The sequence below is a fragment of the Sphaerodactylus townsendi genome, linkage group LG08, assembly GCF_021028975.2.
Source record: "Sphaerodactylus townsendi isolate TG3544 linkage group LG08, MPM_Stown_v2.3, whole genome shotgun sequence".
Classification (NCBI taxonomy): Eukaryota; Metazoa; Chordata; class Lepidosauria; order Squamata; family Sphaerodactylidae; genus Sphaerodactylus; species Sphaerodactylus townsendi.
The window spans coordinates 27,600,130-27,626,198 of NC_059432.1; the positions used below are offsets into that span (position 1 = coordinate 27,600,130).

At 45.3% G+C, this 26,069-nt stretch overlaps 1 protein-coding gene across 2 annotated transcripts in view; it reads left to right on the top strand.

The window, feature by feature from the left end:
• The window catches only part of LOC125437420 (microsomal triglyceride transfer protein-like), a 51,189-nt gene extending 26,625 nt beyond the window's left edge, over positions 1–24,564 (top strand). For both annotated transcript variants that reach the window (XM_048504906.1, XM_048504908.1), the window contains 8 exons: positions 4,485–4,697; positions 8,055–8,269; positions 10,389–10,489; positions 11,350–11,471; positions 13,333–13,557; positions 17,536–17,660; positions 21,350–21,514; positions 23,410–24,564. In XM_048504906.1, coding sequence (XP_048360863.1) covers positions 4,485–4,697; positions 8,055–8,269; positions 10,389–10,489; positions 11,350–11,471; positions 13,333–13,557; positions 17,536–17,660; positions 21,350–21,514; positions 23,410–23,554 — 1,311 coding nt within the window. In that variant the 3' untranslated portion in view covers positions 23,555–24,564. The remainder of the gene's footprint in view (positions 1–4,484; positions 4,698–8,054; positions 8,270–10,388; positions 10,490–11,349; positions 11,472–13,332; positions 13,558–17,535; positions 17,661–21,349; positions 21,515–23,409) is intronic.
• The last annotated feature ends 1,505 nt before the right edge of the window (positions 24,565–26,069 follow it).

Consider the following 26,069-nt stretch of genomic DNA (forward strand, 5'->3'; position numbering starts at 1 on the left):
CGTAGTGATCAGGGAAAGAGAGCTCATGAGGTTTTGGAGTGGGTCCGATTCGAGCCACGTAGGCTCGAGGTAAGTGGAGCAATTACGATGCGCCACGTGTTGGGAATCGACCAGAAAGGTTGAAAGAGGTTGGGGAAAGGTTTGAAAGGCCAGAATGGCCTTGTGGTCGCTCCGTTGGCCGGAAGAGCTTAGAGGCCCGGCGTGTAAAGCTTGATCTGCCATTGACCATTTACCGTTGAAATGCAATGGGCGCCCATGGCAGCCTTACCCGTCGTGAAAACGAAGCGATTAGTGGCGCTGGTAGATGGAGCATAGGCGCTAAAAGGCGAATGGGACAGAGGGTAGGAGTGGAGGAGAGAGTGAGGCTGAGGAGTCTGGGGGAGGTGGAAGAAGGATCTCCCCACAGCGAGAATTACCTCTAGGAGGGTAGCTGGAGGGTGAGGAGGCATTTCAAGAGGTGTTGGAACTCTGTTCTGTTTAGAGGGCATGACCCGATTTTCTCGGGGTCCCATCCCACCACCATTACCAGAGTCGCGTTAGCGCCCTTGGTTGATGAGATCTCTTGCGTAAAAGCTGGCCGGAAGGTGGAGAGAGATTTTTTACGCTGAGGCACATGAGGCAGAGTAAAACAGCACCGATTTGACAATTAAGGAAGGTTTGTGGCGGCGGTGTGGCACCTAGGACACGGTAGGGAGGGTGTTCAAGAAGGAAGAGTTTGAGAAGGTTGATCTTTGAGGGGACTTCGATCCACCCATGACGAGCTAGGACCTCCTTTACTGCTTTCGAAAAGGTGTCCCTTGTGCTTCTGGAGTGAGTTGGATCTTGTCCCCTATGGATTTTTTGCTGCGGCGGGGAGTAAGCGAAACAGGGGGGAGCTGAGCAAGGGGTGGTGAAGCTGGCGAAGAAGGGCCGGACCCAGTTGAGGAGTCAGGACGCTACTGCAGCTGGAAGGGCGTGGCGTGTCTGGGAGTTTGAATCTCGGTATGACAGAGAGTGGAGTAGAAGTGGAGGAAGGCTTATGCCCCAGATACAAAAATGGCTTCGTTCTTCTGCACCCACCCCGAGGAAGCCGATGTACGCAGAGCCCTGACTGTTGTTTAAGCGTGTCTAATGGCAAGCTATGGCGAAATCACCCTCTTGAGGATGAGTGATTACAGCTACTAGGATATCATCCATGTAATGGATGATCATGAAAGCTCCGAAGCGCTGGCGAAAATGGGGCAATTAAGCGGTGATGGGCGAAAAATTGGCACACAAGGTGGGGCTGTTGAAGGCATCCCTGGGGCAAGACCTTCCCGCACTGGTGGTATCTGGCCGTGGGCTGCTGATGATTAAGCACCGGCACCGTGAAAGCGAAATGTTACTCGGATGCTTCAGGAGAGGGGGATACAAAAGAAACAATCCCCAGCTTCAGGTCCAACCCAACCAGGACACCGTCCTGGTAGTCTGAGGATAAAGGTTGGGGTTGGAGTAAACTACGCGTGATTGAAGAGGGCCCATGGGCTGGATACAGGCATTTACTGCTCTGAGATCCTGTAGTAATAAGCCACCCGGCCACTCTTCTTCTTTATTACACACAAAAGATAGAGTGTGTTCCAGAGGCGGGCTGACGTTGGAGACCTCAATGTGGCCGCGGTCAGCTGCTCCTCCGCGGTTGGTGCATGGCAATCAACCAGCTCTCTCTGGGCAGCGGCCACTGTTCTACCCATACTGGGGTCTTAAGTGGTCCCGTGAGGGAGAGCTGATTGGTAGCGGAGCTTACTGGGCCTCGAGCTCTCCCCATGACCATGGGGAGGCGATGATGGGGATTGCCGCCCGACCTCTAAGGGAGTTTCTGAGTGCTGGCCTGCTCCCTTTCCCCTCCACGGGCGCCAAAGCAGCGTCCCAGCCGGCCACCCCTGATCAGGCCGCCCCCAGGACGCAAACTTGGCCGATGGCGTGCGGGCTCCCCGCACCCTGGGGTTCACCTGGAGCCTCCGAGCTGTGTAGGTGGAGTGGCTGGGATGCGCCTTAGAGGCGTAGGAGCCCGTAGTCTCTGGCTGCCCTGGTGAGCCGTTCCTGCAGGATGCCACGCCCACACATTAAGTCTGGGGTGTCTTTGGAGAGCTCAGCGGCGAATCCGTGCCCCCCTGTAACAAAAGGGGATAGTTTTTTTAGCTTAGGGGTGGAAGGCTCGGGAGGCGGGCCTCCCTGAGGAGTCTTCTCCTTGGGAGGGCCCGCCACGGTGCAGACCGTGATAGCCCCTACTGGGCAGCCTGCAATCTTTACGGAAGTGTGTATCCCGGACTGGTGGCTTAATTGCCAACACCTGCCACTCGGGGCTGTTTCCTGGCCCGGTGGAAAGGGCGCTGCGCGGTCAGGAGGAGTCCAGCGTGGTAGGCGAAGGACCCGATATCCTGGCAAGCCTTAAGCATGTCGGCCGGATTCAGGGTCCTTACCTAAGCCTGTGGTGATTGCCTTGCGGCATTCAGCGAGGCGCTCTCTTTGGCGAGGCAGCCTAAGGAGTTCGCCCTGAGCTTCCCTCGTTTGTCGACCACCTGCCTCTTGAGGAGAGCCTCCTGGATCCTGCTCACAAACTTCATTAGCGTGATAGGAGTTCTTGGGGTTTTGCCGGATGGCAGAGAAGCTTTAATGCGGGCTGGCCAGAGGTGGGGACCCTGACCAAAGCGCCTTGTAAAAGCGCGCTACTCCAGAGAGCTGGAGCCCGTGGGGTGGCTTCCAGGTAGGACAATCCCTGATTGTTGGGGTTGCTGAAGGCATCGAGCCCGTGAAGTTAGCGGCCCGGTGTAAGGCGTGGCGCCGGTAACTGCCCTGCTAAGGCATTGCTGGTAGGAACTTCGCTCTCCCAGGTGCGCAAATTGATCGCGGGGCTCAGGTAGCATGTGGAAGGCGGTCTTCCAGTGCGTCCGGGACCATTAGGTGGCTCACTGGCGACCGCCTGCGAGCATGCTTCTCACATAGGGGGTGGTGACTCCCCGTCCGCTTACCGCTTTCGCGAATTTCGGTGAGGATTTATATAGCTCAGGGGAAGTGATTGCCGACAACCCGCCCGAACTATACTATGCCATCACTCCCCACGCGGTATCTGTATGGAAGTGGGCGGGGCGCCAATGCAAGAATCTGCGGCATGTAGATCTTCCGTCCAGGGTTTCTTTCTTCTGCAGATCGTCGTGGCTATCGTTCTGCAAAGAGAGTTTTCTGAAAACCAGCGCCGATGCGTACGATATTGTAGCCGGAGGTGCAGTGACTTCGGAAAAAATGAAGAAGCCGGAGCGGCTGGCGAGCATGGTTGAATTAGGCGAGAAAGGAGCGAGGAGGGAGCAGAAAGGAGGACGAAGTCGTCAATTTGAGTGGATAGAAGAAAATTCCGGGCTGAAATTGAAGGTGAAAGATGATCGAAAGGAGGCTGACCCTACAGCAAAGGGGAGCCATATAGGTCTGCAGGCTGATGGCGACAAAACATTGTCTCCTGCACGATCAGTAGCTTAGCGACATGGTAGCGAGTAGCGAAGACTCAATGTCTTGAAAGAGAGTCGCCCGATGTTTTCCCAGTCCTTAAGATTCTTAATGTCCCCCACTCTGGAGTACCATGGACGCTGAGCTTCAATCTCCTCCAACCAATTTAGCTTAGTTCCCTTCTCTTCTACGGGGGGACCCTGCAGCATTTCGTTAAACGCTTTCGGATTACGTCCAGCGTGCTTGTCATAAGCCCTGCTTTTACCAAGCTCCCATACTGCGGTGTTCGGTCCGGACGAGAGAAGTGTCCTAGGAGCGATGTCTCTGGATGCGCCGATCAGAAGGACGGCTGATACAGCGGCTTGGTGGTCCCTGGATGCGCCCGATCATCAGCGGAACCTTCGGTATCGCGGCCCTTCCCAAGCGTGGTGAGCAGGGTGGAGGGATTCGAAGGATTCCGGGTTTGGCACCAGCTTGTAGTCGTCGACCCAGCGGTCAGCGTATAAGAAGCGGAGCAGTAGCGGAGATAGCATCTGGTGGAGATCGCCAGCAGCGGGAGGCCGAGGAGGAGGTCCGTGTTCCCCTGGCGGGTCTCCGCCTGCGGTTCCTGGCACGCACATTGTTGCTGGCCGAGAGTGTAGGAGGGAGGGCTGGGGAGTTCGAAGCGGGGAGGTCGGGGAGATCATCATGTGATGTATGATCTCATCTGGCGCTACGTCGCGGAAGGCGTGCGGCGTCTGAGCCTAATCCTCACCTGGGGGCAAGACCATTGTCCCTAGCGCCCGGTGATTGGAGCCAGAACAGTTCCGACCTGCTTGACTCATGGGGGGGGATGAGGTGGGGGTCGCGATCGACCGGCAAGAGCCGCCCAGGAGGTCGCTGGCGTTGCGTTCCCTCTGACGACTGCTGGGTCGGCAGTGCACTACTACACACCCATTAGTTCCATGGGCTGCCAGCTCTCACCACTGACAATTATGTTATGGGCTGTTCTTTTGTATCTGCTCATTTTCTTCTTTCCACTAAAACAGGAAGTCCGAACCGGAATCGAGACTATCCTGCAAAATCTCAAACGCACCAGGGACAACGCCGAGCGGGTGCTTTATTTGTTAGCCCTGAAAAATGCTCTGCTCCCAGAAACCATTCCCACCTTCCTGAGTTATGCAGAGGAGGGCTCTGCAGCAGTCTCAGCTGCAGCTCTCTCCGCACTTCAGAGGTACCCCACGCAGTACATTACCAGCCAGGTATAAGAATGGTCTTGTTACAGGGCAATTGTTGTTGTTTTGCTTGAGAGTTTAAAATTTAACAAAATGTTGCAAGTGCTTGGAGCTAGAACTAGAGGAACCGTTAAATCTTGTCTAATATCTGACCAAAAACAATTCCACCCATTCCACCTTTTGCTTGCTTGCTTGCTTGCTTTCTTGAACTGTTCTAGAAGGTTCTAGCTGCTTCTTCTCCATTGCCCTCTGCCTATCAGATCTGATTGCAGGCTGATGTTGCCCCCAGCCCCCAGCCCTGCCAAGTTAGGAAGGGTGAAGATTGAACTATGTGTTCAGGAAAAGGCATGTGGTGTGGTTTTCCTGGGAATATACTAGCATCACAGTGGAACATAAGTGATTAAGTCCTGTTTTGGAATGGCCCCATTCATTTCCTGAAAATCTTGGCCAAGAGGAAGTACTGTTGGACTTGACATCAAGTTGGGGAACCCTGGTTCACACACTGACTGTATTTTGCACATTCAGTTTCCTGTGCTCCTCAGTGCTTAACTGCAGAGAGCTTTCTGGGAAGTTCTGATTTGCTCATTAGGATCACCATGCCTCCTGGGTTCCACATAGATTGACTGGAGGAGAGTGGTTTGGCTCACCAGACCTTCCTGGAGTAAATCACCCTGAATAAAGTGACATACTTATGACTAGAACTCCTTAGGTTTGCTTTCTTCTTGTAGGAGAACAATGGTGTGTACAAATCTACAGGGTTCCCTATATACCCATTTGCAGCCTGCATTATCAATCTTTATTGATTATTACTGATTATTACGGATTACTGAAATCGATTATCGATTATTATGGATTACCAGAACTGATTATTACCGATTACTGAAACCAATTATTACCAATTATTACCAATTACCAAATCCAATTATTACAGATTATTACTGATATCAAAACTGATTATTGCGATTAGCAGGCGGTTCGTACCAGTTATTACCAATGCTGAAACGATTATTACCAGTGTAGAACCAATTATTACCGATTATTACTGATACTGAAACTGATTACTACCAATGATGATCGATACGTAAACAGATGATTACCGATTATAACCAATTACCAAATTCAATTATTACCGATTACTAAAACCGATTATTACCAATTACTGAAACCAAAGATTACCGATTATTATTGATACCAAAACTGAGTATTACCAATTACTGAAGCTTATTATTTCCTATTATTACCCATTATTACAGATTACTGAAACTGATCATTACTGATTACTGAAACCGATTATTACCGATACCAGAAACTATTATTACCGATTTTTACAGATTACTGAAACCTACTATTACCGATTATTACCCATCACTGAAACTGATTCTTGCCAATTATTACCGATTACTGAAACCGATTGATTACCGATGATTACCGATGAGTATTGATTACCAAAACCAATTATTACCTATTACTAAAACCAATTACTGATTACCAAAACTGATAACAAGCAATTACTGAAACCGAAGGTTACCGATTATTGATACCAAAACTGATTATTACCAATTACTGAAGCTGATTATTTCCAATTATTACCTAATACTGATTATTACAGATTACAGATTACTGAAACCGATTATTACCAATACCAAAAACTATTATTACTGATTGTTACCAATTACTGAAACCTACTATTAATTATTATTACTGATTACTGAAACCGATTATTACCAATTACTGAAACCAATTCTTGTCGATTATTATAGATACCAAAACCGATTATTACCAATAATTACCGATTACTGAAACCAATTATTACCAATTATAACTGATTACTGAAACCGATTATTACAATGATTACCAATTACCGAAACCTATTATTACCAATTACTGAAATTGATTATTACAGATTACTGAAACCTATTATTACCGATTACTGAAACCGATTATTACCGATTGTTACTAATACCAAAACCAGTTTTACTGATTATTACCGACTATTATCAATTACTGAAACCGATTTTCACCAATTACCAAATCTGATTATTACTGATTAACGAAACCAATTATTACCGATTATTACCAATTACCATAACTGATTATTGCTGATTATTACCAATACCAAAATGGATTATAACAATTACAAAACCAATTATTATTGATTACTAAATCCGACTTTTACCGAATAATATCGGTACCGAAATCTATTATTACCGATACCTAAACCGATTATTACCGATTACTAAAATAGATTAGTATCGATTATTACCGATAACTGATACCGATTATTACCGATTACCCAAACCAATTATTACCAATTACTGAAACCGATTATTACTGATTATTACCAATTACCGAAACCAATTATTACAGATTATTACGGATTACCGAAACATACGGGAATGTAAGCTCAAAGAGAAGGAGGAGACCACATGTGCATAAATGACCTGACACTTAAGAAGCTGAAAGGGGGTTCAAAGACAGGTTCTTTTTCCCATGTTTCTCTTTTCTTCTTTCTCTCCTACCCTCTAAGCAGAGGCGGAACACTCACAGGGACATGTGAGGTCACATTTCCCTGGTGCACGCCAGCTGGTCACGTGGGGGGGCAGGGAGTTGCCTCCCATGCCCCTTCCCTCCCCTTGGCCCAGCTCCACTAGGCTGCTCCTTCAGCCGGTGGAGGAGCAGCCTGGCGGGGCCAGGCCAAGGAGTGGCCCGGTGCAGGTTTCTGCCAGCTAAAGTAAGCGGACAGGGGGGCACCCAGAGCAGGTGTTGCCCTAGGTGTCATTTTCCTCCCCTATTCCTTTGGCCCTAAGCATCATGCATATGTGACGTCCCCTTCCCCAAGGAGATCCTTGGGGAGACAGCTGGACATACAGCATATTTATGCAAGCAACCCGTCATGTGTGAAGTATGTCATGAGGCACCACTCATAGGAAAGGCAAGAATGTTTCATGTGGTTGCAGAGGCAATGTAATGCTTTCTCCCACACCTGCAGTACAATTCCATCTAGAAGCACCAAAAAAGTGAGCCAGTTTAGAACCCTCAGTAGATCTTTGTTTTGAGCATTCACAGATGCTGCTCATAACTAGCTACCCAGTTACAATTCAAGCTGCATGATGTTTTCCCATAACACTGAATACCACTCATTATGTTTAAAAAACCCTGCCCATAGAAAATTAGGACACAAAGAAAGCTCTAGTCTAGAATAATCATTCATTGGCATCTAGAAAACCACGATGCAAATCTAATTGCTGGGCAATTACTCTATCAGTTGGGGTGTTGTACTGAAAATTACAATAGAAGGCCAATGATTCTAAAGATAGTTACGTTACATATTTGATGTGAGTCATGGAAAGGAACTGAATTTTTGCACCTGCCTTCTCACACAAGGTTAAAATGGCAATGAATCGGATTTTCCATCAAAGTTGGCACCTGTATCCAAAAACTTCGAGATTGATTGCTGCAGAAATTGTGTTGGACAATCAGCCCTCAACAATGGACTTCATCAATATCCTATTGGCCACCAGAGAGCTAGAGCGGGAAATGTCAAGATTACTGCTGTCAAAAATCCAAAGCATTCTACACTCCCATGAACATTCAACCAGGTAATGTACCACCTCCAGTACACGTGCACTTCGGAAAACAAGGGGAAGTGGGAGAAACTAACTGTGAGAATTCCCTTCTCTGTCATCCACCAAGGCAGTTTTTAGCCCTTTTTAGGTGACATTGGAAAGCCCATTCCCCATTCCTATAGCAGAACAGCATGTAATAGGGAGGAGAAATCCCATTTCACCTAAAGAGATCCAAGTCCTTTTGATTATGATGGCTGCCTGAGACAAATAGTTAATCTCACTTAAGTGCTATATGAGGAAGCAAATAGCATTTCATTAACAAGGAACAAGGTTGATACTCTTCCTTTCCTTATCAACATCAGACCACAAGAGACAGAATGTAAGCTTAGAATAGCACACACAAATATTCAGTATGGTTAATGAAATATTAAATATTCAAACTTATCCTATGCACGGCGTTGCAAAAAACGTTCCATTTCCAGTAGTAAGTGAGATTTCCAACATTCTATCCGATTAAAAGCATAAAAGGAGAGGCACAAAGGGAAGACCTTTGCATGGACCAAGTAACCTGCTCCCATGAAGGAGAAATGGCTCCACATGTCCCTCTGAAACACAACATGCTGCATCAGTGCCCTATTGAAGACACCTACAGGCACAGAAGCCCAAATAGCAAGATGGTTTCTCTTACAAAGGAAGGTGGACCAATTCATGAAATCTGATTTTTCAACCACACAAATGTATTCTTGGAATTATTATTTCTTTAGAAGAGTTCTATTCCACTTTTCCAGAGAACATGTTCAAAATACACATATCACATAGTACATTTTAGTATTTCTGGAGACTACTCCGTGTACAGAAAAAAACAGAATAAAAACCTTTAAAGCAAATTAAAATAATGAATGTGGATGAGTGGTCACCCACCTAATTCTCTGCCACGGGAAAACAAGAGTGATGGACTGGATCTGGTTGAATAAGCTGTTTCTCTTTCTTGAATTTTTTTTCCCAAGGCTGTTACCTCCAGGGGTGCAAGAAGCTAACTACACATCTATTGGTGCTGCCTAAACAAATTGGTTCTAACAACTGGATTGCAGAAGAGAGTAGGAAATGTGAACATCTCTTCCAAGGTGTCTCATTCTTTGTGGGAGCTGGGCACCTTAATATTCTTTGTCCCTAACTGCACCCATAGGGTTGCCAACCTCCAGGTACTAGCTGAAGATCTCCTGGGATCACAACTGATCTCGAGGCAATAGAGATCAGTTCACCTGGAGAAAATAGCCGTTCTGAAAAGTAAACTCTATAGCATCATACCCCATTGAAGTCCCTCCCTTCACCAAACCCCACCCTCCTCAGACTTCACCCCCCTCCCCCCAAAAAACTCCAGGTATTTCCCAACCCAGAGTTGGCCATCATATGCCAGGGCCTGCAAAACGGAACTGTTCTGCCAGGTATTTGTGACTGCCAGTCTCCCCTAGGGCTAGGTGTTTTCTTAGCTATGGGTAGTTTTTCTTCTCTGCTTGGTTTTTGCAGCTTTTAGTGTAGTCCATTTTATTCACTTCTGATTTATAGACCATGTTGGATATTTTATCTTTTTATTTGGGTCCTGTTTCGTTTTAAATTATGGGTTGGTCAAAACAGTTTTTAATGTATTGCACTGTGGACTGTACATCACCCCAAGTCAAAAATGGGAGCGGCGATTAACAAATTGAAAACTAATCAATTAATAAATCAATTAATTAATTAATGATGCCAATAAAGGCGTCTGTTTGTTTGTCAATAAATAAATGTATAAATAAATAAATAAATAAATAAATAAATAAATAAATAAATTGCATCTAGCAGACATTCCGTGGATGAGAAGCTTCCAGTTGGCTTCAACCTACCTCAGTTACAGGTGAAGAAAGCAGAAACCTGAATGGATGAGCAATGGAATGTATCAGCAAGAACAGGCTCTCTTCTTCACTGGTTTCTGTCTTACTCTCTTCTTCATCCCAGCTTGGGAGAACCACTGCATGCCCTGCTTACCTGTATTTATTATTTCCTTGAATGCTAAACCACAGCCTGATTTTCTGAGACAAATTACTTCTCTTATGTCGATATAGTCAGTTCATGTTTTCCCATTCTGCCTTATCACTCTCTCCTAATTATTTTCCAGGCAGACGATCAAAGACGTTCTGAAAGATCCACAAATAAATAATTACTACATCCTCTCATCCCGGATTGGTAACTCTGATGTCTTCTCTGGACCGCTGGCAGGTGACTGACCTTGTGAAATCTGTGTAATCGCCCTTCAAAAAAGGGGGAAAAAATGGTGGTGATTATAGGCTGCTCTAGAGTAGGAAAAACTGGATGTAGACAGGAGGAGATTTGGCCATTGTTAGGCTGAGGTGTGGAGACATTCTTATACATGTTTAAGAAATGCAATAAACCTAATTTAGACCTTAAATTGTATTCAATTGCTTAATGAAGCAAATTCATGTCCCTTTATGTATGGGAGACATAGTTTTCAGAACTGGTGCCATAACAGACTAAATACCCAACAGAACTTCCACATAGGTTTACTGACTCTGAGTTGGGAAATCCTTGGAGATTTTGAGGTGGAATCTGAAGATGGTGGGGTTTGGAGCGGGACCTTAAAAGAGTATAATGCCATATAGTGCATTCTGCCATATAGTGCACTGTCCATATAGTGCGCTGTCCATATAGTGCACTCTCTATAGAAGCAGCCATTTTCTCTAGGGGAACTGATCTCTGTCATCTGGAGATTAGTTGTAATTCCAGGAAGTCTCTGGGCCTCTCCACCAGGCTGGCAGCCCTACATCCGATTAAAAACCAATGCTTTAAAAAAATTAAGTTCCAGGTTCTGGAGTATTAGTAAAACACTACATGCCTCTTCACAGGCATCCACCTCAACATCTCATTTCCAGGTTCCTAGGAATTTTTCTCTTCCAGCCAAAGGGTCCTCATGTTAACTCTTCTATCCATCCATCTACCCACCCCCCACACCCACCCCCCACACACCTCTTTACTCCTTTCTTAACTATTCTTACAAACAGGCTTACAATTCTCATAACTTTATGCATGCCTTTATACCATGTTCTCTTTTTCTTTTTCAGTCACCAGGGACATATTCTCTACCTATGGCCAAGAGATGCTGTTCACAGAGAGTGGGGTCCCGAAGAAAAGCACCACCAATATCAATGTCTTAAGCCATGACTGTCAACTACAATTCATTCAGGTCTTACGCTATTTATCTTCTCCCCTGGCCCTTGCTCTGGACCACAAGAAGGCCTGAGGCACCTCTCAAGATTTTTGTTCAGAGATCACCTTGGCCTTATGTTAAATCCGTGAGGAAAGGCCACAGCTTTCTGGTGGTCAATAATAGCTCCAATGACATTTCCAACCATAAAGGAATCCATATCTGGTGTCACAAAATGAACTAACTCAGTCTGGCCAGTTTTCTGTTCTCAGGGGTCAGAGACCTTAGAGTCGACGACCAGGAACATTTAGGGGGGCTGAGATCAGGGAAAATAACATTGTGCAAAGCCATGACATCACCTCTGGGTGACGAGCAGAAGTGACACAGCATCTAGAAATTCCCCTAATCTGTGTGATTTTCACCACAGGAAGGCCTTCCTAGAGCACTGAGCAATGCTGTGATATCACATCCAGATATATCCTGGTGCCATGCAACATCATCCCTTCCTAATTCTGTGGCATCATGGACGCATGCAACACCAGGCCCTTATGACACACATACCCAAGATACTTAGTAGTGGTAGTGAGAATAAAATGGAGGGAAGAATGCTGCAAACAGGAGGTTAAGAGCTCGTGTATCTAATCTGGAGGAACCGGGTTTGATTCCCAGCTCTGCTGCCTGAGCTGTGGAGGCTTATCTGGGGAATTCAAATTAGCCTGTACACTCCCACACACGCCAGCTGGGTGACCTTGGGCTAGTCACAGCTTCTCGGAGCTCTCTCAGCCCCACCTACCTCACAGGGTGTTTGTTGTGAGGGGGGAAGGGCAAGGAGATTGTCAGCCCCTTTGAGTCTCCTGCAGGAGAGAAAGGGGGGATATAAATCCAAACTCTTCTTCTTCCTCCTCTAAATAATAAATAGTAGAGACACTGTAGTCGAAATTCATGGGGCTTATGAAGTCGGCCCGCAGGGGTCGCAAGGAAGAGGCGAGACGCGGTGATATCATCCGATGGAGAGAGCCAGCGGCAGGAAGCGCGATCCTTGGATCCGGCAACTCTGCTGTGTGCTAGTCCCTGGCAACTTTTATTAGGGTTTACAATAGGGGCGGCAACAGAGGCGGGAGAGCGGGAGAGCGGGAGAATATCATATGATATTTGACATCATGGGGTTGCCTACGTGCGGGAGGAAACGCTCGCGTCTGGGTCTAATCCATACCTGGGGGCAAGCGCCTCTTTGTCCCTTTGTCTGGGACATCTGGTGACCATGAGTCAGGCATCTCATGACCTGTGACTCATGGGGGGTCTGGGGGATGGGTGAGCGTGTGCACCCAGAAGGACACAGATGGCGCAGGCATCCCATGTGCTCTTTCTGAGGCTCTGCTGGGTTCGCGAGGCTCATCCCTACAACTTAGAGTGGAGTAACTCTTCACCGAACTTCACTGCACTTTAACTTTGTCCTGATCATTCCTCCAGTGTACTTTCTCAAAGCATAAGCACCAGTACTTCCACCCAGAAAAGCAGAGAAAGGCCTCCAAAGTAGTACTCCTTCATTAACTGTGGTATACTTACAATATCCCTGATGCCTGAAAAGTGTTCCAAAAGTACTAAGCACTGTCTTTCCCCTCAGTCCTTCGCATACTAGACTCAACCCTACTTTCAGGCAACAGGTAATTGGCCCAATATGATGGAAAGATGAAAGATGGGGGGGGGGGGGTTGAGCATGGCTATGGTGAGTGGAAACTACTTTGCCCTTGGACTTTCCTGCTCTAGAACTGAAGTACTCCAGAAAGTATACTTCTTTAAAAAACAAATTTTCTGTATAAGAAAATATTCTCCTATTACAGAAGAGGTGTAGCTCTGTCCATCATACTTCCTCTCCCCCCCCCCCCTTAATGTCTTCCAGGTGGTTTTGGAAACAGCGGGGTTTGAGAGTTTGCTGGGCGGTAGTGCTGATGATGAAGAAGAGCAAGAAATCATGACTGGCATGTCGCCTGTTTTGCTTGATGTCCAATTAAGGCCCGTTACTTTTTTCCAAGGGTACACAGATCTAGTGGCCAAGGTCCTAATGAGTGGTAGTGAACCCATCACTGTGGTCCGAGGGAATACGCTACTGATAGATCATCAGCAGGTACTAGCACTTCATTTTCCATACATCCTAATGATTTCTTGGCATGTGGTAGAAGTCAAGAACAGTCATCTCCTGTCCAGTAGCTTTAAGTCCAAATTATGTCAAAACACTGTAAATTTATTAAAAGCAGACAACATGACAAATTCCCAACAAACAAGATCCCCACACAAACATACCCACAGAAGAAAAAAAACTAGCCATTATAACTAGTCATATAAATAACTAGTCATAACTAACCATATAAAAACTAGTCAACCCAAGCCATGTAACAGTGAAAAGTCTAACAAAGCATCCTTATGTTTCTTGCTCACATCCCTTCTGGAAACCCCTATACATTCTTTTGTGCCCAAATGCCAAAATTGTATACGTAGCATGGCACTGGATTTCCAACACTGCAGGACTAGTCTTTTCGTTACTGCAGTTGCCCACAAGGTCCATAACCGGTTCTTCTTTCTAAGCAAGTCACCAGATGAATAGAGCCAAAAAAAATGTACTTCTGGCACCTCTAAAACAAAATGTACTTGCTTTTTCATTTCATAACACAGTGGGGCTTATCAAAAACCTGTGTGTCACATGTTCATGTAAAGCATACTATTCTTTGTGCCAACATCTCAAGTAAAATCCAGCCCCTCATGTTACCAGTGAATTGGGAAAAGCAACAACGACTGCCTCTGAGCAAGTATAAAGGGCAGAGTTTTCCAATTCCTTTAGTCCTTTCCCTGTGTGTGTGCATTTAGCAAGAGCGAGTGGTTAAGGAACACGAAGAAGCACAGTCTACTGTCTAAAGCAGGAAAACTTTATTGCTTCAGGTTCAGATAGGCAGGGAAAATAACTATCATACCTACTGCTTTACAGATCTAAGATGGGGGGAGTAAGAATAACCTCACTAAGCTAAACTGAACGATACAGAAGGTTTATCTTCAGCATACTTTCTTGAATGTATAAAATGCAAATCCTGAGTGCAGAGGCGACGGCGTAGCTAGGGAAAATGGAGCCCGGTGCAAAATCTGAGTTTTGCTGCCCCCCCCCCCCCCGTTAGTTTATGTTTTTTGTATTTTTTAGTTTTGTTTCAGTTTTTGACCTGCAGGGGACTCAGTTTTTAGGCTAGCAGCATCAAAATAGCAGAGTATCTTTAGGAGACTATCCTGATGATACCAGCCAGATTTGGTGAAGTTTGGTTCAGGGGGTCCAAAGTTATGGACTCTCAAAGGTGTAGCCTCCATCTCCTATTAGCTCCCATTGGAAACAATGGGGGATGGGAGCATTCCCTTTGAGAGTCCATAACTTTGGACCCCCTGAACAAAACCTCACCTAACTTGGGTGGTATCGTAAAGATAGTCCCCCGAAACCTCCCTGAAATTTTGGTGCTGCTAGCATAAAATTGCGCCCGCTGCAGGCCACAAACTGAAGAACACTAAAAAATACAAAAAATGAACCTGAACTTTTTGCTGCCCCCCCGGCACACACCCGATGCAACGCGCACCCCCCAGCCCCCTTGTAGCTCTGCCTCTACCTGAGCGCACCCCCCCAAATCTGTGCCATTTAGCAAAATTCTAGCATTTGAACCACATTATTGGATGTTTCGACTTTTTAAACCTTTCTGCTTTAGCTGGCGGAAATCCTCTTACCCAATCCAGATTTAGGGAAGCGGCTGCCACCTGGAAAGATGACCCCTGATTTCCCCATAAACCAAAGGCACACATCCCACACATCACAATACCCAGATCATGCTTTACAACAACTATCCATCTTGCCCTTCCTGACAGGTAGAGCAAATGGTTATGTCTCTGAGGAAATGCATCTCTGCTTTCTCTGACCCCTTGGGTGCATTTTATGGCTCTCTTCCAGCGGTGGGATTCAAATAATTTAAACTGGTTGTTCACAAGCACCATTTTAACAACCAGTTCTGTCGAAGTGATGCGAACCTGCTGAATCCCACCACTGCTCTCTTCCCTGGAAAAGCAAGTGTCTGCCAGGGTCTTGAGGAACTCCCCGGCAAGTGGAACAGCACCTTACATCTCTGAATCATGGCAGAACTATCACCAAGACCACAACATAGAAAATAAGGTCCTTCTTTCTTTGTAGCAGCCCCAGCAGCAGTTCTGTGATACTAAACCCAACCAAGGTGATGTTACCGATGGGAAAATAAACAAAATATTTTCCTGAAGTCAGGTTGCCTGGCTACACTGGCTCCCTGCCTGGACACGGAGACTTGTGTGGTTCAGAAGCCTCCATAAGGTTCACAGAGACCGCATATGTATGTTTGTGCCAATGCTATATGATTTCCCTTGTGTTTGTGTCATTCTAGGATATAGTAAAAGCTCCTCTTAGTTAAGTTTATGCCTGTAGTTTAGGATTTTAGTTTAATAAGGTTCTTCAGTTAAGTTAAGGTTCTATTAGTTTTAAGCGAGCCCTGCCAGTAGGTAAATGTACAGTCCTGCCTATAAGTAGCAATAGCCAGTTAAGGTCTGATATTAAGTGACAAGGAAGTTGACTCTGGAAGGCTGCTTAGACCAACGCCCAGCCGACCTTTTGACAAGAACAACGACCCTCTTTGGACTTGCTAATTGAATCTGTTGCCAGCATCCAAGGGTCACCCAGCCTTGGAAGATGTCACCCTGTTTTGCTATTGGACTGTTTGAAGTTTTACTCTCAGGATCCAGAAGCTCATTGGACTGTTCACATCCTTACTTTCAGGATCCAAGAATTCATTGGATCATTTGAACTTGTCTCTGTCTAACACTCCCAAGGAACCACCTCAGGCAAGAAGGTGCTAGCTTTTCTTCTGGGATTTGATCTCATCAGCATGTGCAAAGGGACTGTTTTCTCCCTTTGGCATTCTGGGATTTTTTCTCTGTATTAGATGGAAGGAGACCGCCCCCTTCCTGGGTTTTGCACTGTGGGGGTGGGACTGCCCTACACCCCTTTCTGGGTTACTGGGAAAGGTATAAAGGAGCTGGTGCACAGCCATGTGGGGTTCCTTTCTGCTGAGCTGTGCCAAGAGATCACTTGCAATAAAATCCTTCCTGCTTTGAAGAAACGCCGGCTTCCTGCGCCTCATTAAGTTGCTGAGCTGAAATCACTTATTGTTACCTGGCAATTCGCGGTAACAGTGACAGTGTCCAATATATTCGTGAGGTAAATTTGTGTCGTATTTGTGAAGTTTGCTTAATATTTTCTATCCACTCTGATTTCTGTCCACTCTGATGGGCCAATCACAATGTCCACATCTTTTCCCTAAAGCACTGCAAATGTTTAAAAGCCTAGGACTTAACTCTGGAGCAGCAGTGGCGTAGGAGGTTAAGAGCTTGTGTATCTAATCTGGAGGAACCGGGTTTGATTCCCCGCTCTGCCGCTTGAGCTGTAGAGGCTTATCTGGGGAATTCAGATTATCCTGCACACTCCCACACACGCCAGCTGGGTGACCTTGGGCTAGTCACAGCTTCTCGGAGCTCTCTCAGCCCCACCTACCTCACAGGGTGTTTGTTGTGAGGGGGGAAGGGCAAGGAGATTGTAAGTCCCTTTGAGTCTCCTTCAGGAGAGAAAGGGGGGGGGGTATGAATCCAAACTCTTCTTTTTCTTCTTCTATATGAATGCAAATACCAATTTGCAGATTTGTGTTAGAAGTTCTGCTGTGCGTGGGCACATGACAGCCTCATGAGTTCCACTTTTTTGTTTTTCATTTTTACAATATATTTAATGACAGTTTTGCTGCATGAATTCTTTTAGTGATACTGATTTAGTAGTTTGCTACCCACTTTGAACTTATGCTTTCGAAAAAGGCAGATAAGAAGCACAACAAGAAACAACAGCAGCCTGTCTAGCAGTCTACTGACAGCAACAGTACCAACTGGCCTCTCTCAGACGAAATGTTACGTTTTCATTTTATGGCCAAGGTGTGATTTCAAAACATTTCTCAGCTCCAGATAACGAGTGTGATAAATCAAGTAATTGAATGTGTGCTGTTGTGTCGCACAGGCAATACCGCTTCAGTCTGGCTTGCAAGGTGTACTTACAGTTCAGGGAGGACTCGGATTAGACATTTCAGCCAACGTCAATGTAAATTTGTGGGATCAAGAGCTCAAAACAAGCATAAAAACAAGGTATGTGAATCAGATCCTATCTCTCCCTCCCAAGCCTAAAGGAAATGTATTGTTAATTTGGCAAAAGCTAAGAAACTCTAGGACTTATGTCCAATGGGTAAATGTCAGCACAGTCCTACAGAGGGTTGCTTACAGGTATTCAGTGGACTTACTCCCAAGTGTGCTTCCAGCCTCAAGATAGGGAATTAATTCTTCCAGAGTTTTTTTGCACATTAAAAATGTCCCGTTGTTGGCATGGGGAATGCCCGGGTGCAATGGGGAGTTCTCCACAGCTGTGTCTGCCACACTGTTGCCCTGGCTCTGCCCCACAGCAGTGGCTTTGCTAGGGGACATTCGAGAATCGTGAAGGTTGAGGACCTTTTGGAATGCCCCTCTGTTGCTCCAGTGGTTTGCAGAAAAGCGGCATGTGAAGGCACTGCAAACAGGAAGGCGGTGATTCCCTTGCACACGCAAGGAGTTTTAGACCTGGGGGGGAGGGGGTTGGAATACTACAATTCCCTCACACATGCAGGGATTTTAGACAGAGGGGCAAGGGCACCAATTCCCAGCACCTGTTTCGTGCAGAGTCAACTAAATTGGTGAAAGTGAGCCGGGGGGGGGGGGGGGGGAGATTCAGCCAATCAGAACACGGGAAACGGAGGTTGCCCGCGCATGCCTAGAAGACATTGCCTAAGACCTTGCGGTGCAAGTGGAGGAGAGCCAGGGAGCAGTGCAAAGTCAACAGCAGGGTAAAGATCACTGCAGCAGCTGCGCTTCCAGACATAGCACGGGCGTTTTTACTGTGCAAAATCAGGCCCAAAGTTACAATTGATCTCCAAAAAACAGTTTTCCTGGAGGAAACGGCATCAGCAGAGGGCAGATTATATAATACAGTATGGAGTCTGGTGGGATGGAAATTGTAGAGTGACTATAGAGTAGGTGCTCTATGACTTCAATTTCTCCTATGATATGTCATAGAGAAAAGGGGGAGGGAGAGAGAGGAGTGGGGCCTCTGCTGGCTGGCAGACACCTTCAAAGTAAATTTTCCTCCTTAATACTGAGAAAGATCTGAAGAGGATTTGAGTGGGAGTGAGGGTTAGGTTGATTGTAAAATACGAGGATGCCTGACCTGGATTGCCCAAGCTAGCCAAGATCATTAAATCTTGGAAGCTAAGCAGGGTTGGCCATGGTTTGTATTTGGATGGGACACCACTAAGGAATACTAGGGTCACTAGCCAGAAGAAGTCAATGACAAAACACCTCTATTCTCTCTTGCCTGGAAAACACCACAGGGTCACAATATATCAGCTGCGACATGATGGCGCACACATGCCACACGAGGATACCAGCCAGTTATACCTACAGAAATATATGGGATCAAAGAGTTAATATAGAGTTAGTCAGTGGCAGGCACCCAGTGGAAGACTAGTGGGAGGCAGGAACATGGAAGGTGGTGCCACAGCAGCAGCATGAGTTCACTTCCAGGTTGAACCTGGAAATGACATCATGATGTGCTACAATTCAGCTGAACATTTTTTCCACTGAATTCTACAGCAGCATGATGTCACTTCTGGGTTCATCCCAGAAATAGCACCATACTGTCACTGCAACAGCAATTTTTTGGCTTATTTATCATACCAGCCTACCTGGTCAGGGACTCCCAGTAGGGAACCCCCCGACTGGAAGCAAGAAAATGTCAATCCTATATGACCGTGGTGGTGAACCTTTGGCACTCCAGATGTTATGGACTACAATTCCCATCAGCCCCAGTTGGCCATGCTGGCAGGGGCTGATGGGAATTGTAGTCCATAACATCTGGAGTGCCAAAGGTTCACCACCACTGCTATATGATATGTAAAACACACAGAGATAGAAGCTTGCAAGTGATGCAAAGGATGGGGGGGAGAAGAAAGTATTGTATTGTATTGTTCGATTTGTATATGTAGGGGAAAGTGATATAAAATAGGAAATTTGGACTTAAAATTCCCATTTTGTTGGAAGAAAGTGACCTCCCATAAAGGAAGTTGGAAGAGCTTGGCAGAAAGATAGCTGCAGAAAAGGTCTGAGTGAGCAAATAATCAGATGCAAATGCCGTGAATGATTCCTTTGTACAAATAAAATGCTTGAACATCTGCTCATTTGGCTCAGGATCCACTTGCCCCACAGCTAGCAGGGAGCCAGTTGTTCAGTAGGGAGTTGTATGTGTTCATAAGTGGCTCAAACCTGTTCCCAGACTACTTCTTGCATAAGCAGACTGTCATACACAGTGATATAATAAAAGAACAGAAAGAAACTTTTCTTGGGCCTAAGGGGGTAGTTGATGCCACAAATTTTATTAGGGTCTCCTTTGTTTTTCCCTGTTGGTGGCCAAATGAGCTGCCAAAGATTTGTTTGTTGCTCCTACCACTTCAAACAGGACAATGGTTGATACACAGCAGGGAGCTCTTGGAGAAATTCCCACTTCCCTTTTAGCCCTTAGCGAAGGATGGAGAACTATAAATCTATAACAACGTGGACCGGGAAGTTTAGTCTTCAAAGGGGTGTGACAAACTCACCATTACATTAAAGGAACTGTGTTTGTAAGCAGGTATCAGGGTTTCATTTAGCTAGAAGAGATAACAGGCAGTTGTAAAAAAAATTACAAGGTTAAAAAAAGAAATGTTTGATCTGTCAAAGCATTGGGGAGGGATTCCGGCGGGGGAGGAAGTGAAGGAGAGGGCAGATGAGCAACAACAGAGAAGCAAGGAAGCAAACCTCATAGATCAAAGGGATGTTAAAACCTTAACACACCTTATTTTAACTTCCCTGAGGTACTATATTAGCCCTGCTCATTTTGGTGTCTGGTCTGCACAGACACAGGGGTAGACACATCTCTGGAAATGGTACTAGGTGTCTTGGGGTAGACCTAAAGGAAAATCTGCATAGAACTTCCTTGTTTTGGGGTGTATATATTTTGGGGCTTATCCCCCTCTTCTGCCCTTTGAATTAAAAATGGAGGAAACCAATGGAATTCACTTTACACGGGCCCATTAATCTCATTCTTCCACCAATCATTTAATGAAGAAGAACAAGAACAATCAGTCATATGGAAATAAACATTGCATTTTTTAAAAAAAATCATATTTGATGCTTTTTCTTTCTCTGGTCAGTGATAACAGCTGCCAGTCTGTCTAGATATGTTCCAGTTTGTAGTTTTCTACATGTATGAGTGAGGCTCTCCATCTGTTTCCTGAGAGTTCTCTTTGATGCCCAATATGATGAATGAATAGCAGAGCTTGCAAAACATCTTCAGGTGGGAACCTTGAACTCAATCCTGGCAACTATCTGGATGTTAGATCTCCAAAGAAAAATTGGGAGTGTGATGCAGAGGCAAGCAATGGCGAACCACCTCTAAACATCTCTTGCCTTGAAAACCTGGTTGCCTGGAGTCAGTTGTGACTTAATGGCCAAAAAGAAAAGGTTGAGTTGAATTCTTGAATTAATGGCTGTTTATTCTGGTCTCAACCGGTGTGATCCTTCACATTCTCCATATGGTCTGCCAGTTCGTATTCAGCTCCAGCTAACTCACCTTAACTTCTGTCATCTTACAAGGACCATTTAGACAGATCTAATGCAATGAAAGCCTTTAAAAATACGTGCCCTCCACCAACCACCAATAGCCAACTTCCTTGAAAAAGCATTGCATGAGTATTTATTTTCTCCAATTGCAGGGTTGCATTGACCATGGATTTCCAAGCAGAAATGGATGCCCCATTCTTTCAAGCCACTGTTCGAAGCCAGTCAGAATTAGAATCAGCCCTAGATGGCAGTGTTTTTCTACAGCTTTCTGGGGGTCTCGTATGTCTGCAGATGATACAGGAACCTGGCTCTTGCAGGTAAGCTATAACCCTCATGTCAGGAGAAGAGTATGGAATGCATGTTGCAATTTAAAAAGATCTGAGATTGGCCCCAGTTGTTGAACAGGAAACCCAGGTTTGTTGTCTTGTAATTGTGGACTGACTCTTGGTTGGATGTGGCATTCTGCCACCCTATAATTTTCTGCTGGTTGCCTGCCTGCTTCTTGAAACCTGAGAATATGTCCCACATCTAGGACACCTTTATGACCTGTGTTCAATTGAGTCATAAGAACATTAATTTAATAATATTAGAAAAACAACTGGCATAGAAAGGTTGAGGTATTGGCCTTGCCAATAAATAAGTAATAGTGGTTTCAGTACTCATCACTTGAGTTAACACAGGTTCTATTCGCACCATCATGGGGAAGTTAATGGAAGCTTTGGGTGATACCTGACCACAGAACAATAAGCAGAGCCCTGTCTACAATGAAGGATGGCTTCTCTTTCACAGTATTACAGCCATAAATCCCTCCTGGGGTACTATAATAGCTGCATCTAGTGCCAAGATTGATTTCCTCCACCAGACATCACATCACAGCTTTCTTGCTCCTGCCGATGAATCTTTCATGGATGCCTCTTGACATAAATAGACTCAGAGCAGGTTTCTCTAGCTTTATGGCAACCGTAGCACATACACACTAGACAAGGTTCCCCCAGCTCAGGGGTCTGCAACCTGCAGCTCTCCAGATGTTCATGGACTACAAATCCCATCAGCCCCTGCCAGCATGGCCAAATGGGAATTGTAGTCCATGAACATCTGGAGAGCCGCAGGTTGCAGACCCCTGCCCCAGCTCATTCTAGCTGTTCCCAGAAGAAACACAGGCCCAGGCACTTTCAGCCCCCTTAAAGATGTGAGAGGAATATTACCCATAGGTTTAGGATCCAGCAATGAGGAGAAAAAGGCCTTGTGCAATGTCCTTGCCCTCTTTCTTAAAAGTCATGCAGTTTGGCCATCTGACACTCTATAAATGTTACTCTTGACTTCCCAGGAAAACTCCTAAAGAGAGAGTGAGCTGCAGATGGGAATTGTCAAAAGTCTCCCAGCATAAGCAGAGTGCAGAGGAGGAAGGAAACTGGAAAGAGCTGCATTTCCTCCAACAATCACCACATTAAGATTGTACCCACCATAGGAAATGATAAATTAAATACTGTAAAAAATAAATGCTTCATGAGGCAAACATAAAGATTCAAAAGTAGATGTTCCTGTGGGCACAAGGATTTCTGATCACAAGGCATGGTTTCCCTTCCCTCCTGTTGTAATAGCCCCCCAAGCCCCTGTTCCTGGGCATCTTGTCAGCCCAGAAGAGGATATCAGCAGAGGCGTAGCTCCAAGGGAATGGGGGGGGGGGCGCAATGCACCGGGCGCGCGTCCCTGTGTGGGTGTGGCAAGGGCGTTCTGGGGGCATTCCGAGGCAGGGCGGAGGATGCACCGGGCGCTTTCCCCCCTTGCTACGCCTCTGGATGAGGGGGCATTTTGGGCTGCTGTGGCAGGGGGAAGGCAGGAAAATCATGCACTGTGGGCAGAAATACTTGTATCTGTGGAAATTTTAGCCTGGATCTGACCCATTGCATTACTTCCTGAATAGCTTCTGTGAATGCAGTTTCCCCAGTGCAGTTCTATTGGTAATTCTGTGAACGGCGTCCATCTGAAAACTCAGCTTCAACACATGGGATAATCTGTACTGCTGCAGGTGTGGATAGCTCTTTCTAATTAGCATGTTTACATGTGTGTCACAACAATACTTATCGCCAGGGTTCAGAGTTCTTCATGTACAATAATCGTATTGTCATATGCATTCCAAAAGCCATCCTGTCAGTCCTAAACATTAGAGCAAAATTGGCCTCAACATTTGTCTGTCTTTTAATCCTCACAGAGAAAGCTTCTTGGTCTTTGAATCCTCTGGAAACCACAACGCAACTCTCCACAAAGGAATGCAAACCACCTTCCCTGGGCTGTCTCTTCCCTTCCACAGGACCAATTCCGAAATGTGCAAAATCCTGCTTTCAAATTCCGAATAACGGACTTGACATGCATTAGCTGAGGCAGAACAAAGACATTTGGCTCAGAGATTCACGCTCCTCAGGGTGAATTTTCTCAGTCAATGATTCTGACACTAAAGCCAAATCCTGGGGCAAATTAGGTTTGGATACTATCAGCCTCTACCTTCTTGCCCTGGACCACCAATTGAAAAGATCACAACGTCCATTCCAAGTCAGCAGGAGGCCTTTTCATAAAGACACTCAACACATTTTGGGGCAAACTTATAGGCCCTCTTTATCTGACCATACCACCTTTGAATAATGTTGCACTTGTTTGTAATTGTTGTTCCTCAAGTGGTCTTTTGTGCAGACACACATTGGGAACTGTATTTGTACAGGCCCAATGTGTGCCTGCACAGAAGACCACGAAGAAATAACTTGCATTTTTGTTCAGGAAGGGCAAAAGGAAACAGTAAATGTAAGGAATGTAAAAGGAATGTAAAAAGCACACAGATTTTTAGACAAGTTATAGGGATTATGAGATGTGTTTGAAAATCATCATCAAATTAACATGTCTATGACCTTGATGTGATCGATCAAGTGTCCACCCCAATAGCATAGATTCTGATGCATCTTTCGGCATTCAACTTTGCATCGAAAATTTGGCCATGGCTGTTTCTCAAGAACGATCTTGAAGAAAGACATGTCTTTTCTCCCAGTGCAAGGACTGACTCGGCTGCGTTGACTGAACAAAAACATACAGCCAAATCCTACGAAAAATTACATAGAAGACAGTGAAGTAGAGTTTACTCTTAAATATGTATGATAGGCATTGCAACCTAAAGGTTTCTTTTGTGAAGAAATATTAAGCACAAATGGCTCAGAAAAGAATGAGATGTATGCAATTGCCCCCCCCTCCCCTCCCCCCAGATTAAATGATGTTGCCATTTCCCTGGCTGGACTTAGAGGACAGTTGCTGTTGAAATCTGCCATCGACAACCATTTCATGGGAGATTTGCCATCAGCTTCAAATAGATGTGATGTGCTCACAGAGTCTATTGCAATATGTCTCTGTTGAACATTTGTCTGCAAAACTTTTTATCATTCAAAACAAACAAGACTGAAGGTCATGTCTTTCCAAATGCCTGCCATTTAACTAGCAGGGACTAGCTCAGCAGTGACCTCTAGTGATAGGACTTTCCGTCCCAGCCAAAAGAACTGCTGCAGAGGCCTTGCTGCACACCCCAAGACAATAGTAGTGAACAATATTAATATTGTTAATATTAACATTGACAATACGTATAATTTTAATGTGAGGCTTGAGATAACGCTGATGCATGCACCACTCCCCCCCCCCAACATAGATGTTAAATGAAAACAGATATAGAGGGGAAAGCGTCAAACAGCTGCTGATGGCTCTGTGATTGTCACTAATGAACTATGCACCAAATCCAGGCAGACCATCAGGAGGGTTGGGAATATTCATCTCAACCAGTCTACAGGTGCAAGTTAAAAGGATTGACTGCCACTGCCCATTGGCCCTAGTGGTGTTATTATATAATAAGGTATTTAGCTTTCTCTGTGTGGACATCTACCTCCCCCCTTCTCAATCTAAGGCACAGGTTGAGGAAAAGTGGGCCAAGGTAGATGAAATGCTAGGCTTTTTGCTATTGAACTACCCAACAGTCCAAATAGTTATTGCGGGTGATTTCAACGCAAAAATGGGACAGAACGATGAACGGTTGTTAGAGAGATATGGGGCATGCACAGAATACAATGAGAAACCATGCAGATACACCCAGAGAAACAATCTGGATACAGCAATAAATTATGCTGGAATGTGCTTATACCAGACAGCAAACAAATATAACTTAGTTATCATGAATGGAAGCCAGCCAGGAGATTACCCAGGGCAATTTACTTTTTGGTCTGGAACAAAAGTGTCTACTATTGATTATATGATGGGCTCACAGGAAATTCTAAATAGAATTAGACACTTTACTATTGTCCCTAGGATAGAAAGTGACCACTTTCCCCTGGTGTTGAAAATGACAACTGGACAGCTGAGACCCACTAGGAAACTACATTTAAATCTCTCAGTGGAGTCAAATAAACTGAGAATAAAATGGAACAGCAAATTAGAACAACAATTTACCGAGTGGTTTAACTCAGATATTGGCAGACTGATGAAAGACAAGTTCTTAGAACTAGCCTATGAAGGGTCAGTGATGGGCGGTTATGAGGAATTGGTACAAACTCTTAAACCCCTTCTTACAAAGAATAGCAGAGACACCCTGTACCCAGAATCACGTAACAAACATTGGTTCGATCATGATTGTAAATCAGCAAAAAATAACCTTCTAAAACTATTTAACAACTTTCAAGATGGCTTGATTGAACAATCACAAGTATTAGAAGGGAAAAGAGCATATAAAGCCTTAATAAGAGACAAAAAAAGGAGAGACAGCCACGGCAAATGGCAGGCTTTAATAAGAGCGACTAAAACAAATGATTCCAGAACTTTCTGGAGTCTAATCACAAAGAATAAAAACTT